The 17,325-nt window shown below is 54.2% G+C and overlaps 1 protein-coding gene across 2 annotated transcripts in view; it reads left to right on the forward strand.

Moving 5' to 3' along the window:
- Positions 1 to 17,325, forward strand: part of GNG2 (G protein subunit gamma 2) — a 41,569-nt gene that overhangs the window by 22,704 nt on the left and 1,540 nt on the right. Inside the window, exons 2-3 of one of the 2 annotated variants that reach the window (XM_044436658.1) lie at positions 13,951 to 14,026; positions 16,597 to 16,723. In XM_044436658.1, coding sequence (XP_044292593.1) covers positions 16,637 to 16,723 — 87 coding nt within the window. In that variant the 5' untranslated portion in view covers positions 13,951 to 14,026; positions 16,597 to 16,636. The remainder of the gene's footprint in view (positions 1 to 13,950; positions 14,027 to 16,596; positions 16,724 to 17,325) is intronic. The other variant, XM_044436659.1, reaches the window with a different exon arrangement.

Genomic DNA, 17,325 nt, shown 5'->3' on the forward strand with positions numbered 1-17,325 from the left:
TCTGGAAGAAGCCCTTGTGCAGCCCCCGCTGCAGGTGCTGATTGCTAATTAATTAATTCATCCTTGGAATGGAAACCTAATTAAAGCCGTCCGAAAGGCTTCATGCTAAGGGAACATTAACGCAGACAGATGCTGATGTCATCACTGGAAGAAATCTCAGCGGCCCCTGGGCCAGGTGTCTTGGCCTTTGTTTGGGGGTTGCTAAAAATAAAACTTGAGTCTCGACCAGTGGAAGAAGATGATGCCGTTTTGCAGAGAACGATCCAGCCATGGTTGTGGCAAAGGAGGCGATCCAGAAGCCTGCAGGGAGTGTCCAGGAGCTCGAACGATGAGAAGAAAGTCAACCGTTGAGAACTGGGGTCGGGCACAGCCCTGAAAATTTTGCGGCGAGCACGGCCAAACCAGCCTCCCCCAGTCCTGACCAGCTTCGCACTTTGGAGAGCGCCCAGTTGGGGAAAGGCGTAAGAAGCAAATGGAGCCAAGAAACCATCGCTCTTGACAGCAGCTGTTAATTGAGGGTGACAAAGCCCCCCTTTTCCAACGTTTTCCAGGTATAGGAACACAGGTGACAGTGGTCGGTGGTTGCTGGTGGAAATGCTGGCACGGTCAACATGCTGGTCAAAGGGTGGCACCAGGAGGGCTAAAGCTTTTGTGGTCCTCTGGAGCCTCCTCTCTCTTTCCACAACTAGCGAGAGATGCTTTTAGGTTCGTCCATTCAGACTGCTGCAGTTCTGCCCTGCTGGTCTGGAAAAGCAGTTTCATATCCACCTCACCTGTCCATGAGCACTTCTCCTCTTCGACATATCCAGGGTACATTCTTGTTTTTGAAATCACCCTGCCTATGGTTCTTCTGCCCACCCTTGCAGTGCTATCAATGTTATCACCAAACAACATCCTGTGGATGCAGTTGTTAAGGTAATGCTCCCAGTCAGCACTTTTTGCAAGTTTGATTCCTTCTGATCACATGGTTTGCATCTCCCCAGCATCTGCATCTAAATTGACTAATTTGTGGGCAACATTTCATGCATCTGATGAAGTTGACAGTGAGCACATTCCAGAATAAATATGTTAGTCGTTAAGATGCCACAAAACTTTCACCTGGTTTGCACAATCAAAAAAAGCCATTGTGGCTCGTTTATGTCACAGAAGCTTATTGAAACACTGTCTAACAGCCTGTGGACTGTCATAGGGTTATTGGAGGGTTGTCAACAATCCTTGCCACCCAGCATCAGCTGACACAGCCTGTGGAGCAAATTGTGCCCTGAAGAATCACAAAGGTCCAGCGGAGGGCAACAAAAATGATCCAGGGCTTGGAAAGACTGCCCTGTGAGGAGAGACTGAGAGGATTGGGCATGTTCAGCCTGGAGAAGAGAAGACTGAGGGGGACATGATCTCCCTCCGTAGGACCTCAAGGGCTGACACAAAGAGGAAGGTCAAGATCTCTCCTTGCTGATGCCGGAGTGCAGGACACGGAATTATCAAGTCAAGTTGCGGCAACCAGATTCAGGCTGGACATCTGGAAAAGCTTCCCCACTGCCAGAGCAACACGGCAGTGGGACCAGCTGCCTGGAGAGGTGGGGGGCTCTCCCACCCTGGAGACATTCAAGGGGAAACTGGGTAGCCCTCTGAGTGGGGTGGTGAGACTTGGTGTCCTGCACCAGCAGGGGTTGGACTAGATGGCCTTCATGGCCCCTTCCAGCTCTACTATTCTGTGATTCTGGTGCAAATTAAATAAACCATGGCAGCTTATTGAAATTGCAGTGCGTTCCATGCTTTGCATAGTCACCACCCAGGGTGCAATGTATCCGTGGGTTATTTTGATCAAAGAGAACCAACTCTCTTTGTAGTTTCTGTTCTCTTCAGGTAGCTGGTCATGGGAACATGGTGCTCTGCCCTCCACCAAGTTAGATCATTGGTCCTTCTGATCCGTTGCTGCTGGCACGGACTGGCAGCAGCTTTCTGGGGTTTCGGGCAGGAATCTTTCCCAGCCTTCCCGGAGGTGCTGAGGATCAGAACAGAAGCCTTCTGTAGGCAAGGCGTGTAACGCACCACTGAGCTACAGACCCTCCTGTGGTCATTTTGCTAGACGTCACCATGGAAACAGGGTTAAGCTTTCCAAATTCACTTCAGCATTCCTCGCTGCACCAAAAACTTAATAAATTCTGCAGCCAGAAAAAGCAACCACGAATCTAAAATGTGCAACTTTATTTCATGTCTACCTCTGTTTATAACCTACTTTTCTAACATCGAATAGAAGCTAGCTAGGATGTGCAATGACTTGCAGTAATCTAGAATTCGATAGCAGAGTCAAATACCCCTTGTAGGCTACAATCATAAGGTATGAATTAAAGCAAACAGAAGTAAATGCTTTGGCATACATGTCTCTGAATATTCCTAAAGCAGCTTAGCAGGTGATGCGGAATACCCTCTGGAATTTGGATTCTGAATTTGACAGACCGGTGCTGGGGCTTGACCCAAGCCAAAGCCATGAGAGGGGCCAAGTCTTATGCATGTGTGGCGTGGGCTATAAAGCAGAGTGTCCTGGAACATGTACAGAATGCCTTTCATAGGAAGGAGCCCTTCCGATCCTTGGTTCATTGAACCCGGGCTTGTCTCTTCAGCCTTCCCAAACTGGATGCCCTCTAGGCATTCTGGACTACCATTCCCAGCATTCCTGACAGGGTCTTTGGCATGCCCCAGGGGCTGTACTACAGACCTATGCCTTCCCCTCAGCCGCAGAGGAGCACAACTGCTGCCTGCATCTGAGATGAGGCAGTTCTGTTTCTGGCACCTCTCGTGTTCAAAATGAGACTGCCATGGATGCCAACTTAGTTCAGAGATGCTGCTGCTCTTTGGTCCCCCTTCTGGGATCCTGTGGGCAGCTGGTTGGACACCCTGTGAACAATGCTGGACCACCACCCCTGCTCGGTCTGGTCCATCCCGGCTCTTCTTGCACGCTCGCCTCTGATCTCCCCGGCCCCAGCTGCCTGTCGCAATGAGATCACGGCACCAACACAACCATCTGCCTTTCCAAACAATCAGTTTAGCAAGAAGCAAATGTGGCTTGGCTTGGCTTGGCTTTGTACAGGACCTTGAGTAGAAGCAGCTGACCAGAGTATCAGAGAAGGGGTCTTTCCCCAGCCTGACCTGGAAGCTCTGCATACAAAGGGCTGATCTTCCACTCAAAGAAGATCCTTCCCCTGAAAATAAAGATTCCAGGCCTCATGGTTCTGGAAAAGGGGCCAGATATACCTAATCAAATGATCCCTGTTGCCTGCCACACCCAAAATTTCTAGCCAACGTGGAGAGATGCAGTCCAACGCATCTGAGAGTCCCTCGATGGAGGTTTAATGGCAAGAATTTGGCTCCTTTCCTCTTTTGCAGAAAGCATTGCATTTCCCCAGCCTGCAAACCGCAGATAATCCAGCATCAGTTGACTCATGATGATGCATGCAGCCAGCCCTCATGAATATGCAACCCTTGCTTCCAGGGTTGCCGTCTGTGCAAACCTGGTGAGGATGGGTTATGCAAGAGCTAAACAGCCCTTGCATAACCCATGGTCTATTCTAAGCTTGTTTAACCCTGCAGAGCTCTCTCACTCATCGGGGCTGTACAGCACAGCAGTCCCCAAGCAGGGGTTGCCCATGAAAGAACTGGCTTAGGGGACAAGTGGCTGGAGAGCAGCACTTGTGAAAGGGATCTTGGGTGCAGGTTGACTGCAGGTGGAACATGAACCAGCCATGTGATGCGGCGGCCAAGAGGGCGAACGCCACCCTTGGTTGCATAGCCAGAAGTGTGGCTTCTGGATTGACAGAGGTGTTACTGCCACTCTATAATACTCTGGAGTATTATGCTCAGTTTTGGGCCCCTCGTTACAGGGAGGATATAGCCAGGTTGGAGTCAGTGCAGCGTAGGGCCACAAGGCTGGTGGCCGGTTTGCAGGGGATGCCGTATGAGGGAAACTGGGTCTCTTCAGCCTGGAGAAGAGGAGACTCAGAGGGGATCTGTTGGCAACATGCAGGTATGTGAGGGGGCGTCACACGGAGGTGGGCAGAGACCTGTTCTCCCCTGCAGAGGAAGGCAGGATGCGCTCCAATGGAGCAAAGCTCAGGGAGCCAAGGTTCAATTTGGATGCCAGGAAGCACTTCCTAACAGTCAGGACCCCGAGGGTGTGGAATGGGCTTCCACGGGAGGTGGTTGAGGCCCCATTGGTGATGGTGTTCAAGGATAGGCTGGACGTCCACATGGTGGGCATGTTATGAGTGGAGCCGGCTGGAGCTGGGGGTCAGACTAGATGGCCCGGGAGACCCCTCCTGACTCGCTCTGCTTCTATGAAACATGGCCCCCGCAGCCATTGCGACGCCTCCTCATGCCTGACCCGTGTCACTGGGAAACGATGCGTCTTCTCCCACCCTTTGCCCCATTGATTCGGTGGGTCGGCTGTATGGGGAATTAAGGCTGGATCCCCACCTAGCCGCGTCCATGGCAGGCTTCAGCTGTGCCACTTGGGTTTTATCTCGCTGTCGGCAACTGGGCAGACACTGCAGGGCTGTTTCGAGGACTGGGCAGACGGTGCCGGAGAGGGGGTGCTTCACCATCCCCGCCCCCCCCCCCGCGTGCTGCTGTTAGCTCTGGGCGCTGGAAAGCAGGCAAGCCAGATGAGGAGGCATGGCCACCAGGGCGAGGTTCGCGGCTGCCTCCCCTGCGGTGCCTCCCCTGCGGTGCTTGGCTGCCAGTTTGGTTTTGCTTTCAAGGGAGTGGGAAATTCGAGCCTCAGTTCCCCCATCGCACCTCGTTGGGCCGGCCCATCCGAGCGAGCGCGTCGGGCAGGATTTCTTCCTGCTTGTGGGGCGCTGGGCTGGCGGGAATGGGCCTCCAGCATCCGCCTGTGGCTCCCTTCCAGTGGAAAAGCACAGGCCCGGGGGCGGTTCCGTGGGCCCAGCCGCGAGCGCCACAATGCTGGCCTTGTTCTCGCTGCGGCGAAGGCCCGGCCCCCCCGCGCTCTGCTCCGCGCCGTGAAGGCATTACTGTTTCTCCGACCGGCCCCGGTGTGCCATGGAGAGGGAGAGGAAATGCCGGGCGGCATCAGGACTCTGCTGGGGGTGCCTTCGCGGGGGAGAGCAGATGTGGGGGGGGCGTTTGCCTCAGCACTCGTTCCCGTGTCGCGCGCATCCCTTCTGGGCTTCTCCTGGCGGCAAGGAAGGTTGCCGAGCAGTCCCGAGGTTCGACCGCCTGCCTTGCCAATCCCACGGAGGAAAAGCGCACGGCTCACAGGACCAGGACAGATCGAAGCTGTGACGAAGGGCACGGTAGTGATCGTCCCAAAAGGGGGTCTCACTAGGCCAGCATTCCCCAGATGTGCCCGACTGCAATTCCGATCATTCCCGGCCAGCATGGTCGTGTGGTCGGGGGGTGATGGGGGTTGTAGTACCCGCCCTGAGAAGCGAGGGCTGCTTTCCAGGCTCGTGGGTGCTTTCTTTGCAAGTCTGGCCTAGAGGTTCTCGAGCGGATTGGCTTGGTAGTTCTCGGGGAGCAAAGTCCACGTGGACTGGCGGGTTGGGGGGGTGCCTCTTCCCCCTCCAAGGTGCGGGGGCTGCACTTGACAGTGCCGCTCCTGCTGGAGAAATCCATTTCCTGGTGCAGTGCGGGGAACTGGACCTCAGTCCTCCTCTCCGCAGCCATGCGTCCTTGGATGGGGGCCTTTATATTCCTCCCTGGCCACACCTCCCAGGACGGCCCATCGGAGAGCCGTGGGTGGGCCACATACCTGTGGTGCCCCCCCCCCACCATAGCAGCTGGCACGTCTCTTCTTTCGTGCAAATCCCTCGCTTGCGGTTTCCTTCGGCCCGTGCACACGAAGGGCCCCCGCTGCCATTTGCAGGATCGTGTGAGCGAGCGAGCGAGCGAGCGAGCAAGTGCCGCCAAGCTGTTGTGAACTGTTGTGCCGGTAAAATTCTCGCCACTTGCCAACATTCCCGGGAACAGCCTGTGGGTGCCTGAAAACAACACACCATGTCATCTGTTGGTTTTCCGCTGCAGAGCTTCTTGCTTGCGATCAATTAACCAACTGTCCAGACCTTGTTTAACTAGGAGGCAGAACCCACTCACTGCAGAGTTGTGTCTTGCGGGGGGGGGGGGGATTGCCAGTAAAACGATCCAGGGATTTTCTGGGTTTGGGGGTTTTTTTAACTCCTGGTATTGAAATTCAGATTCCAACCTTTTCCGAGTGGTTTGGGTTTTTTTCCTGCAGTGCTGTGAAAAAACTACAAGGAGAAAGCTTAATCGGGGCTAAAAGTGTGCAGAGTCCCCCCAATCCCACGTTTGTGCCATGCACACACTCTCTGGTGGCTTGCTTGCTTGATTGACTGAATTCATAGAGTGGGCGCCGCGCGTTCCCCTCAGCTGATTTTGCACCAACATCTTGGCATGCCAGGATCCCACAGTTCTGGCAGGTGCTTCGCCTCGCGGCAGGTCCTCTGCTTTCTACCTTGCCGCGTTTACCCAGCCGCCGCGGCAGATGGCCAGAGCATCGCTGCCTCTCGCAGAGGACTTCCTGGGATGCGTCTGAGGAGGCGTAAGTCATTCCGTGCTGTTCCGCTGGACCTCGCCATCTTCTCCACTGCAGGGGCCTTCACACACAAGCCGCACCGTCCCGCTGCAAAAGATGGTGGGTGGGCTCAAATACGCTCGTTCTGAGGGAGGCCTGTCCAGGATCTCTCGTCTCCCCAGTAAGAAACCCCTGCCAGGCGTCCTGTGGAAAGGCTGTTAGGGAGAACGAGGTGGGAATCCAGGAGAACAAGGTGGGAATCATAGAAACATAGAACCAGAGCGAATCAGAAGGGGTCTCCCAGGCCATCTAGTCCGATCCCCGGCTCCAGTCGGCTCCGCTCACGACATGCCCACCATGAGAAACCAGGAGAACGAGGTGGGAATCCAGGAGAACGAAGTGGGAATCCAGGAGAACGAGGCAACAGCCCAGGAGAACTTTGGGAAGAGAAGATGACCCATTCTGAGGATGTCAAGAATGGAGCAGGGCTGTCATGGATAGGATATTTTGCAGGGTTCTCATTCATTCGGTTGCCATAAGTCGAGGTGGCTTGACAACATACCACAAAATTATCCGTTCCTCCGCGGTCTCACACAGTTTGAGCGGTTTTCCTGCACACCTTCCAAGGATGCGCATGGAATGAGCTGAGACACCTCTCGGCCAGGGGAAGGATGCGGGTGGGACTTGCAGTTGCTACGGGATACCACAGTGCCACCCCATCGTATCACACTTCCCAGATGATGGAACTGCATGTCACAGGTCACAGCCTCTCCCAGCCCAGCAGATGAGTCGGACTACAGCCCTTATCATCCCCAGCCACAATCCACTTAGAGCAAGGCTGGGAAGAAAGGCAATTTCCACCATTGGGGCTCTGGTCCCAGAAGCCTTTGCCAACACGGCCAGTGGTCGTAACGCTGAAAGACGTGGCCCTTTCAACCACCAGCCCCACATGGATCGGAAGCAGCACTCTGAGGATCTGGACCAGGACCGTCCCCCGGGAACTGACATTCATGCCTCCGGCGTGTGCCTCTGAGCTACGGCGTTTTCCCAGCCGGAGAGCCAAGGTGGTGTCGAGGTTAAGAGTGCAAGTCTGGAACGCAGGCGATCCGGGTTCAAGTCCCCGCTCAGCCATGGAGCCCACTGGGTGACTTCGGGCCAGCCATAGACTCTCAGCCCAGCCTACCTCACAGGGTTGTTGTTGTGGGGATAAGCTTGAGAGCAGGAAGAGGGGAATGATGTTAGCCGCTCGGAGTTCTTTGTAAGAAAAAATGCAGGAGAGAACTCGATTAAACAATTAATTAACTGGGGGATATTCCCCTGTGGAAGCGTTACCTAATGGTCAATGCAACGGGCCTTCTCCAGCACACCTGCTGCACCGATCCAAAAAAGTGATTGATTATGCAGGGTAGAGATAAGGCAAAAGCCAGGTAAATGTGTGGATAGAATGCACCTGTTAAAATTACCTGTTTCTACCATTTGCTGGGATGTGGCACAGCCATGTGAGTTAGGCCCACGGAAGATCCTGCTGCGACTCCTCCTCGGATCATCCCTCTGGTGGTGCGGGGCTAAATGTGGCAGTATAGCCCCCCCCCCAGCGCTCCTCCCCATCCCCGGCGAGCCCACCCAAGCCCACCCGGCAGGCAGCCGGGTTTCCCCGGATCAAGACTTCAGTTGCAACAGCCTCCGTCCCCTGGAACAGGTTTTCCGCAGGGCTAAAGAGGTCCTGCTCGCTCCTTCAAGGCCAAGGCACGCCCAAACATTTCACAGTGCAATGGGGAAGATGCATCATTGCTGGGGAAGTTCGTTTCTCCTGCAATTAGTGTGAGGATTGCAGCTGAGCTCAGAGGGAAAAGGGAATTAGCTCGACGTGGCTTGGGAAATGACATCAGCCGCCCTGCCGGCATCCCATCCGGGGAGTCCGGGCCTTGCTGCCCCACCTTGCTTCCATCCCGTTGCGGGAGCGCAGAATCTGCTTTGGACTTTTGCATCCTCCCAGATGTGTGGGACTACATCTCCCATAATTCTCAGCCAGCACGCTACTGGGAAAGCATCGGTGGCATGCTCCGAAAAAGCTGCGCTTTCCTGCTGGGGTCCATTTTCCCCTTTCCACCTGTCTCCAACTCTGCTTCCAGCTGATCCGTGCTTCAGATACTCTTGAACTGGGAGTGGGAGAACCCCAGGAAGGAAGGCTTATTTGTGAGTAAGCTAAAATCCTACCTTTTTGCTTTCACCGAAAAGGGACACGTGTACATCTATTTGACGGAGGGGCCTCTTATGCCAGCCCGTGGAAACGCCCCCCCCCCTTGCACAAACAGCTAATGTCACAAGGAAGCATGCTAATGAAGCGGTTTCCATGGAAACAAGCTCATTACTGCTCCTTTTCGCTGCCCTCCCTCCAGTGCCTGGGCTGCCCTGCTTTTCCAAATTTCAACCACACATCATAAATCAATCAAACCAAAAATTACAGCCTCAGTTTGAAAAACGGTCCTTGTGAAGCAATTAGCTTCCCCCTCTTAAGAATAATCATCTGCAAAAAAAATTTAAGACTCCTTTCTAAAAGAAACAGGCTCAGCACGACTTACAGCAAAATTCATACGTGCACAATTAGAAACAGCGGCAACCGTTAGCCACTGAAGTACAACCTCCCCCCCCCCGCACCCCCATTAGCCACCGTGAGGAGCATGAGAAAATTGACCCATGCGCCAGTCCAGCATGAGATGCTCTCAGGTGCTCGAGAAAAGAGCAAATCCTGGAGCCACGAATGCGCCAACGTTGGCACTGCCAGGTGCGCTTCACTGGGAGAGACTCTCCAGCCACTGCAGCATCCACAGTTTTTCCAGCGAGCATAAGAGTATAAGGGAAGCCCTGCTGGATCAGAACCAGGTCCATCCAGTGCAGCACCCCATTCACACAGTAGCAAACATAAGAACTGAGCGAGTCAGAAGGGGTCTCCCGGCCCATCTAGTCTGACCTCTGGCACCAGCCGGCTTCGCTCACAACATGCCCTCCATGTGCACGTCCAGCCTGTCCTTGAACACCCTCACGGATGGGGCCTCAGCCACCTCCCGGGGAAGCCCATTCCACACCCTCGGGGTCCTGACTGTCAGGAAGTGCTTCCTGGCATCCAAGTTGAACCTGGGTTCCCTGAGCTTGGCTCCGTTGGAGCGCGTTCTGCCTTCCTCTGCAGGGGAGAACAGGTCTCTCCCCACCTCCGTGTGACATCCCCTCACATACCTGCATGTCGCCAACAGATCCCCTCTGAGTCTCCTCTTCTCCAGGCTGAAGAGACCCAGTTCCCTCAGCCTCGCCTCATACGGCATCCCCTGCAAACCGGCCACCAGCCTTCTGGCCCTTCGCTGCACTGACTCCAACCTGGCTATATCCTTTCTGCAATGAGGGGCCCAAAACAGCACAATAAAGCAGTTGTCCACAGCGCCCCTCCAGCAGGATGGGTGCAAGCCTCCTCCGCCCCGCTCCTCAGCAACGGGTGTTGCAGGCAGGCCGCTTCTGGAGCAGGAGGGAGCCCATGGCCAGCAAGGCCAGCAGCCGCTCAGGTAGCCCCCTCCTCCTCCTCCCTGAATGCCCAGTCCCCCTTTAAAGCCATTCAGCTTGGCCATCGCCGCTTCCCGTGGTGGCAAATCCCATAGTTTGACTAAACTCTGTGTGAGAAAGGACTTCCTTTGATCTGTCCTAAACCTCCCAGCTTCGTGGGATGACCCCGGGTTCAAGTGCAGTGGGAGAAGGAGAAGAACCTCTCCTCCCACCAGGCATTATTTTAAACCCCTCTCTCCTCTCCCCCCTCCCCACCTTTTCTCTAAAATGAACAGCCCGTTTTTTGCAGCCGCTCCTTTGCTCCAGGCCCCAATCATGTTTCCCCTCCTTGCTCTTTATTCAACGCCACGCTGGCCTCTTCCAGGTGAGGCGACCAGAACTGGACACAACATTCCAGCCATGGTCGCCCTCCCAGATTCCTTGTTCGACGGGGGAAAAGGAGTGGATGAGACACATCACTTTGGAATTTGATTCAGACGGGAGGAAAGGCTCTTTTTCCTGCACAAGAGTCCTTTTTGCAGACGGATGTTACCCAGAAGGCAATGCCCAGCCTTTTATGCTCCGCTGTTTTCCTGCCACTGCAAATGCTATTGTGGTTCCTTGCTCGTGTGAGGTGCTTTCTCCCCTTATTTATTGTATTTATCCTATTTCTATCCCACCCTTTTTCCTTCCAAGGAAGTCGGGATGCCTTATACAATAGCTCCTCTCAATCTTCTCATCACAACAACCCTGTAACGTTGGCCGAGCTGCAAGTCTGTGGCTGGCCCAAAGTCACTGAGCAGAGACTAGAACCTGGATCACCAGCACCCCACACTCAGGCCCTTTCCCCCTGCTTTGGGGGGCAAATCACACATTGACAGAAGAAATAGGATCACTAAAAACCCTTTAGGTACTGGATGACATCCCTTACCGCACAACACACTCGGTTTCTTCTTCTGCTGTCAGATAGGGAACTGTGGTGGAAGGTCCACAGTTCACTGCTCCCCAGCAAGCCATGGATTGTTCACGGTTAACAAATAGTCTCCATGTTTCAACAACAGCCCATCGTCAGTCCTTGAGAATTAAGAATTCCTTGTGTCGTCTGAACCCAGCTGAGCGAACACAGCCACCGGACAGGCCAGAGCTCACAACCCAAGGACAAACCATGGATTCCTTTTGTGGTTCACAATCATCTTGATAGGTTTTTCTCTGGCCCTCCACCCAGGGGAGATGTAGAGAGCCCTAACCCATGCTAGCTGGGGATGATGGGAGTCGCAGTCACAGCATACCTGAAGAGCATGGGCTAAAAGAGGCTTATGAACTGTGAAGGGATTTAGAAAGCCTGGAGGCGGAAATGGCCTCGTTTTGCCAAGAGGGCAGGAGTGCGGAGTTGGCCTCGCTTATCCACGGCAAGCATGATGCATCTTTAAAAGGCCGAGTAATTGCAAGAAACAGCACTAATCGCCAAGACAAATGTCTCTTGCACCTCGTGAGGTAATCCAATTACATCGGCATCCATCCTGTAGCATTTCCCTTCTTTCACTCGCTATCCAGCCCAAACACAAATCCCTAAAATGCAGGCGCTCACCTACAACGCTGACACCTCGGTCGGCCATGCCTGTGCCGTGGCGTCCATGTTTCTCACTGACGAACCAACGCAACTGCCTACAAATGTGGTGTTCCAGCACACACACGCACACAACAAAAGCTCCAGCACACCACCATGGAAGCTCTGAACGGGAAAGTGAGGGAAGAACGTGTTTGACATCACCCTCAGTGTGCTTAGCCTAAGATCAGTTCCCCAAACTGACGAGCTCGTCTTCCAAAAGATCGCAGCTCCAAAGACCCTAGGGAAGGATCTTCACGAAGAAACCTGCAGCGCTAGTGAGGCGTGGAGCCTGTTACATTAGTGGTTCTCTAAATTAGTTATATTTTCTGCATTAGGGTGGCAACATAGAAACCGCGACTCAGAAGGGGTCTTCTGGGCCATCTAGTCTGACCCCCGGCTCAAGTTGGCTCCATTCATGAAATGCCTACCATGGGCATGTCCAGCCTGTCTTTGAACACCCTCACCGATGGGGCCTCACCCACCTCCCATGGAAGCCCATTCCACACCCTCGGGGTCCTAACCGTCAGGAAGTACTTCCTGGCATCCAAGTGGAACCTGGGTTCCCTGAGCTTTGCTCCATTGGAGCACGTCCTGCCTTCCTCTGCAGGGGAGAACAGGTCTCTACCCACCTCCGTGTGACACCCCCTCATGTACCTGCATGTTGCCAACAGATCCTCTCTGAGTCTCCTCCAGGCTGAAAAGACCCAGTCCCCTCAGTCTCATTTCATATGGCTTTTCCAGCGATCCGGCCACCAACCTTGTGGCCCTTCGCTGCACTGACTCCAACCTGGCTTTATCCTTCCTGTAATGAGGGGCCCAGAACTGAGCACAGTACTCCAGTTGCGGGCGCACCAGAGTCGTATAGAGTGGCAGTAACACCTCTCTCGATCTAGAAGCCACACTTCTGGCTATGCAACCAAGGGTGGCATTCACCCTCTTGACCACCGCATCACACGGCTGACTCATGTTTAGCCTGCAGTCAACCAGCACCCCGAGGTCCCTTTCACAAGTGCTGTTCTCCAGCCACTGGTCCCCTAACCTGTACTTATGACAGCTATTCCTGTGTCCCAAGTGCAAGACCTTGCACTGATCCGCATTGAACGCCATCCTGTTGTCCTCGGCCCACTTCCATAGCCTGTCCAGATCCTTCTGGATCCAGAGGAAACATCAACATTCCTTGTTAATGCACAGTGCTTGGTTCGCCCAAGCACTACATCTGTCCTAGGAATGTAGTAATGGTCTAAATCAAAACTAAATACTTGAGGGACCCGTCCCTTGACCACCCTCAAGAACTGAAGAATGACCCTCCAGAAGGCTGAACGCAGCGTTCAGTTTTGACTCTGTGGAGGAGACCAAGTGCCGGGTTCTTCCCAGGCAGGGCTGCACAGCCGCACCGCCCTAGTTAGTAGAATGAAAGCCTGGATTTAAACAAAGTTAAGCACTGATCATTTTTCTTTTCGTGCTTCTGTTCTGCTGCTTTTAGCTTCCTGTAAATGTGTTTCAGTGGTCATTTGCTGAAGTTTTAGCTCTATTTTATATGCTGCTTTGGGCAACTCCTATGGAGGGAAAAGTGGGATACATATTCCTCGGATCATAATAAAAATGAAGCACTTGCGTTCACAAAGGTAGGGGTTAGTTTGCCGTGGAGAGGATATTAGCTGAAGGGGGAGTCGATTTTAGAAGCTGGGGAGCACCCTATTCCCTGTTGCGGGTGGGTTAGGCAGCCTCTGATCCTCGGAGTTGCTAGAAAACATCTTGAAGGTGAGAGCATCCCACTGGAAATGCATCTCTGGCAGACCCCGTTCCGTGGTCCTCCAGCTAAGCAAACGGCACCGCGAAACGTGGCGGTGGCGTCTTCTGAAAAAGGGCCCATTTTCAGAAGATCGCCCCGTTCTCTTCTGTAGAGTTGCCCTGAAAGGCATGGCAAGTGATGGAAGCCACCCACCGGTCGTGGCCCCCACAAAACGGCAGTTCCGGCACATGTGCCTTCTAGCTCGAGAATCTCTCCCCGTTGCTAAGGATGATGTATTGGGAGGTTGCTAGCAGTGGCCAATCCTGGCCGTTCTTGTGCAGCGCAGAGCTGACATGCGAGCGTTGGTTCTTGCTCGGATGGAAAAGATTGCACTGCTTCGTCTGAACATACAGCTTGCAAACCTCCAAGCAGGGTCTTCTGGATATTCCCCCCCGATGTGCTGCAGGGTGGCTCCCCAGCCACGACCAAAGGCACAGACAACTCACACGCTCCGTTCTTTTAACTCCGCAGAGTCCTGATTCCTCACGAGGTGAGCAGCTTCTGAGTTTGCTTCCGCACTGAAGTTCCCACCTGAGGTCGACTGCAGGTGAGTCCCAACAGTCTTTCCAAAATGAATGGAGCTGCTGGGGTGGTTCTCCAAACTCCCAAGGGCAAGGCACCCTTTTTAAACAGTCGCCGGGTTGAAAAAGGGCCATCGCCTTCCGTTCCCGTGTCCTACAAGGGCAGAATCGCACTTACCAGGCCCGTATTTTACTAAAAGGAGGACCAGTGTAGCGTAATGGTTAAGGGCGTGGGACTGGGACTCAGGCGATCCGGGTTCGAGTCCCCGCTCAGCCATGGAGCCAACTGGGTGGCTTTGGGCCAGTCGCAGACTCTCAGCCCAACCTACCTCACAGGGTTGTTGTTGTGGGGATAAGATTAAGCACGGGAGGAAGAGAATGATATAAGCCGTTTCGAGTTCATTGGGGAAAAGTGGGATATAATTCAAATAAATGGCGCACGATTGCAAAGTTCTTATCTTGCACCCACCCGGCCTCAAAGCTGAATTTGACGAGTGGGTGGTGTGTCGCCCCCACATTCCAGCTCTTGTCCTCCCATCTTGTTCTTTTTTTTCCTTGCCAGAAAAACCAAATTCTGGAGGAAAGGACAGAAAGTGGGGGCGGGGAGGCACAGTGACACTTGCACATTATTGCAAAGCAAGAAATGCATCACCAGAAAAAGGCCCAGATTTTCGTGTGCTGGTTTATATGCCCTGTTGCCAGTTTGGGGAAAATTTTCCCAGTTTGGGAGAGCCAGTGTGGTGTAGTGGTTAAGAGCATGGGACTGGGACTCAGAGGATCTGGGTTCTAGTCCCTGCTTAACCATGGAACCAACTGGGTGACTCTGGGCCAGTCACAGACTCCCAGCCCAACCTACCTCACAGGGTTGTTGTTGTGGGGATAAGATGGAGGAGGAGAATGATGTAAGCTGCCTTGAGCCCTTTGTAGGAGAAAGGCAAGATATAAATCGCAATATAAAATAAAAAATAAAAGTAATCAGGTAGAAATACAGTACATCTCACCCTAGTCAAGGGAACAGTGAGCTGGGACCACCCGTTCCTGCTCGGTCCAGTCCTGGTGCCGCTTGGAACGGGTGACGCCTCCCCGTTCTTATGGCCCTTCACTGGACCTGGACTGAAACAGGCAGCCTCCGAACAGAGGACTGTCCTCTGTAAGGCAGGACACGTGGCACCCCGTCACAGTGCCTTTTGGCTGGATGTACCAGGAGTTGTCCACATAGAAGCCCCCCCCCCCCAAATTTGCCATGCAGGGAAAGGGCTTTGCAGACGCAGCCTCTGCCTGTGATGCAGGAATTGGGCGAGCGAAATCATTCCCAGTACGAATATCAAGGGCGCATCAGGGTTGCCCGTGCTTCTCTGGGGTTTGGTGGCCTACCAGTCCCATGAGTCCTCAAGATTCGCTCCCTGGACCAGGACAGAGGAGAATGGAGGGCCAGCAAAGTGAGGCGCGGTCCAGACGAGACGGAGGCCGTCGGTGGGCGGTTCAGCCTTCCAGGCGCGTTGTGACACCTGCCCTGTCCTGGACGGGTTGCGCTCCCCCGGAGGACAGGGTGCGCAGCTTGGGAGCGCTCCTCGACCCAAGGTGTCCCTGGAGTCCCAGGTGGCAGCGGTGGCGAGGAGCGCTTTCCTCCGGCTTCGGCTGACCCACCAGCTGCGCCCTTACCTGAGCACCGCCTGGCAACAGTGATTCATGCTCTGGTAACTCCCTGGTTGGATTACTGTAACACGCTCTGCATGGGGCTGCCCCTGAAGATACTTCAGTTGGTCCAGAATAGAGTGGCCAGGATGTTAACGGGAACGGGCAGATACTCCCATATCACACCGGTCCTCTTTCAATTACACTGGCTGCCAGTTGAAGTCTGGGCCCAATTTAAGGTGCTGGTGATGACGTACGAGGCCCTAAACGGCTGGATACCTGAAGGAGCGCCTTCTTCCCCACGTGCCCTCCTGCCCTTTGAGATCTGGCTTTGGGAGCCCTCCTTGAAGGAGATCAGGAGAGTGGCTACCTGGGGAAGGGCCTTCTCGGTGGTGGCGCCCCAGCTATGGAATGCGCTCCCCAGAGAGGCTCGCCTGCTGCTGACTTTGTATTCTTTTCGGCGCCAGGCTAAAATCTTCTAATTTACCTCTTATTTAAAAAGCTGATTAGGTTTTTAATGTATGATTTTACTCCTGGATGCTATGCTTCATTTTTATTAGGGGTTTTGGGGGTGGTCCCAGGGCAGTAGTAGCTGGACGATAGACAAAAATCTTAAACAAACCAATCTTAAACGAACAAATGGTTGGCCCAAACACCTGCTTCAGCAGACCCTTTGCCCAGAGAAACACAGAAACAGAGCGAGTCAGAAGGGGCCTCCCGGGCCATCTAGTCTGACCCCGGCTCCAGCCGGCTCCGCTCACGACATGACCCCAGTCTGCTGCACAACCTCCAGAGCGCAAGAGGGGGGACCTCAGGTCAGACCCCCGGGCTTGGCGGCAACGGCTTCAAAACCCACACGATGCGCTCTGCGCATGCTCTGATCCCCCTTTCCACGAATTGCTCCCTCTCATTTGGGCGGGCCCTCCCCCGCTCAGCTCACGGCATGCTCTCTTGTCTCCAGCAGCGCTTTGGAAGAGGGGTGGCAGCGAGCACATCCTCCGATGGCCAGCAACAACACCACCAGCATCGCGCAAGCCCGGAAGCTGGTGGAGCAGCTCAAGATGGAGGCCAACATTGACAGAATAAAGGTAAAGCCCTGTCTCAGGTGGCGCTGCCCCTGCCTCTGGGGCTCACCCTTCTCTGGAGCAGGCTGAGGGGAACGGTGCCATCCTCCGTGTCTGTCCTGGCCTTGCTGTGGGGAGACGTTTTCTGCAGAAGAAGCACGTCGATTCTTCTTGAACACCCGACGGCAGGGTGGCCCGTGTATGCGTTTATTTCTCCATTATTGCATTTCCATCCCACCTTTTTCCTCCTGCAAAACCCGAGGCAGCTCACACAGTCCTCCATTTCCTCCTCACAACAACCCTGTGAGGTAGGCTAGGCTCAGAGTCCGTGGCTGGCCCAGAATCGCCCAGTGAGAGCGGCATGGCTGAGTGGGGACCAGAACCGGGATCTCCTGCGCCCGTCCGGCACCCTCACCTCTCCACCCCGTAGGCCCAGGACGGATGTGGCCTGAAGCCAAGCGACGTGGCCGCAGCCGGAGGGAGCCCACCCAGCAGATTGGTCTCACTTTCTTTCCCATTTATCATCGCCTTCATTACTAGTATTATTAAAATTATGTTTATTCTGCTTCTCCCTGCAAAAGTCTCTCCCAGAGCAACTGGCCAACGGTTAGGCAAAACGCAGGGAT

This window comes from Varanus komodoensis, unplaced genomic scaffold (assembly GCF_004798865.1).
Source record: "Varanus komodoensis strain SLA01 unplaced genomic scaffold, ASM479886v1 scaffold3, whole genome shotgun sequence".
NCBI classification, from domain to species: Eukaryota; Metazoa; Chordata; class Lepidosauria; order Squamata; family Varanidae; genus Varanus; species Varanus komodoensis.